General features: G+C 39.3%; 1 protein-coding gene across 1 annotated transcript in view; it reads right to left on the reverse strand.

Moving 5' to 3' along the window:
• Nucleotides 1-217: 217 nt before the first annotated feature.
• BICC1 (BicC family RNA binding protein 1) overlaps nt 218-941 on the reverse strand; it is a gene marked incomplete at its 5' end in the record, with an annotated part of 15989 nt that continues 15265 nt past the window's right edge. Inside the window, one exon of the mRNA XM_010175866.1 lies at nt 218-348. Coding sequence (XP_010174168.1) covers nt 218-348 — 131 coding nt within the window. The remainder of the gene's footprint in view (nt 349-941) is intronic.

Consider the following 941-nt stretch of genomic DNA (forward strand, 5'->3'; position numbering starts at 1 on the left):
CCAATCTACATGAGTAAAATATAACCCACATTTGGTGTTTTGAAAGACAACAGACAAAATGTGTTTTCTGTTTTTTTTGGCACAATATTGTGCAGACGAAATGCTTTGGTCCTTGACACCCAAACTCCCAAAGTGCAGAGGGTGGTGTGCAGTGAAGGCTGTCCACAGGATTGCCATGTCCATCTTTACAGCTGACTTTTTGAGCCACAACTTACTGCTACCAGCGACCGCTGACACTAGCAATGTCCGAATGATACTGACGTGGCAGTCTTCCACTAGCTCCACCTTCCAGGAATGAGGCACGTATGTTTGATGGGTCAAAGAGCTTTCTTCGGTTTTTATTCAGTTCTAGAAAGGTCATACAAACACACACACAAAAAAAAAATCTTTTATCAGAAATTAATTTTAGTATTTTGATCTAAACCAAAAGCAAAACTACTACTGGAGCAAACAAAATATTGTAGACAGAACAGTATGATCTGAAAATGTCTGTGAGGCACTCGTTCAATTTAACAGTTCAACAGGACAGTAAGAGTGCCAGGTTAAGCCTCAGAGGCTGCTTGGGATGCAGGCATCTATTTGGTGTAATTCTTAATTGGCACTGATACTGTGTGGAGCAGGTAATATTTTGCAATATCTATTTAGATCAAATTGATACAGCTGAAACACTTCAAAAAGGCTCTGTTCTAGTACTCAAAGGCTGCAATCTTTCTGAAGGTACATGCACACAGGATGTACATATGGCTGCAGCACAACCATGCAATGTAAAACGAGATGACAGAACAGCTCATTAGCAACTTGAATCACTTCTCAATGCACAATTCTTTTTTAAATACAACACTGAAGGAATATTTTAATAAGGACTTTTTTCAGATGCTCACCTCTCAGTCAAACACGCACCCTAAGCTTGTATTAGCAAATGCTCATCCAAAATGTTTTTC

The sequence above is a fragment of the Antrostomus carolinensis genome, unplaced genomic scaffold (assembly GCF_000700745.2).
Source record: "Antrostomus carolinensis isolate BGI_N321 unplaced genomic scaffold, ASM70074v2 scaffold19619, whole genome shotgun sequence".
NCBI lineage: Eukaryota > Metazoa > Chordata > Aves > Caprimulgiformes > Caprimulgidae > Antrostomus > Antrostomus carolinensis.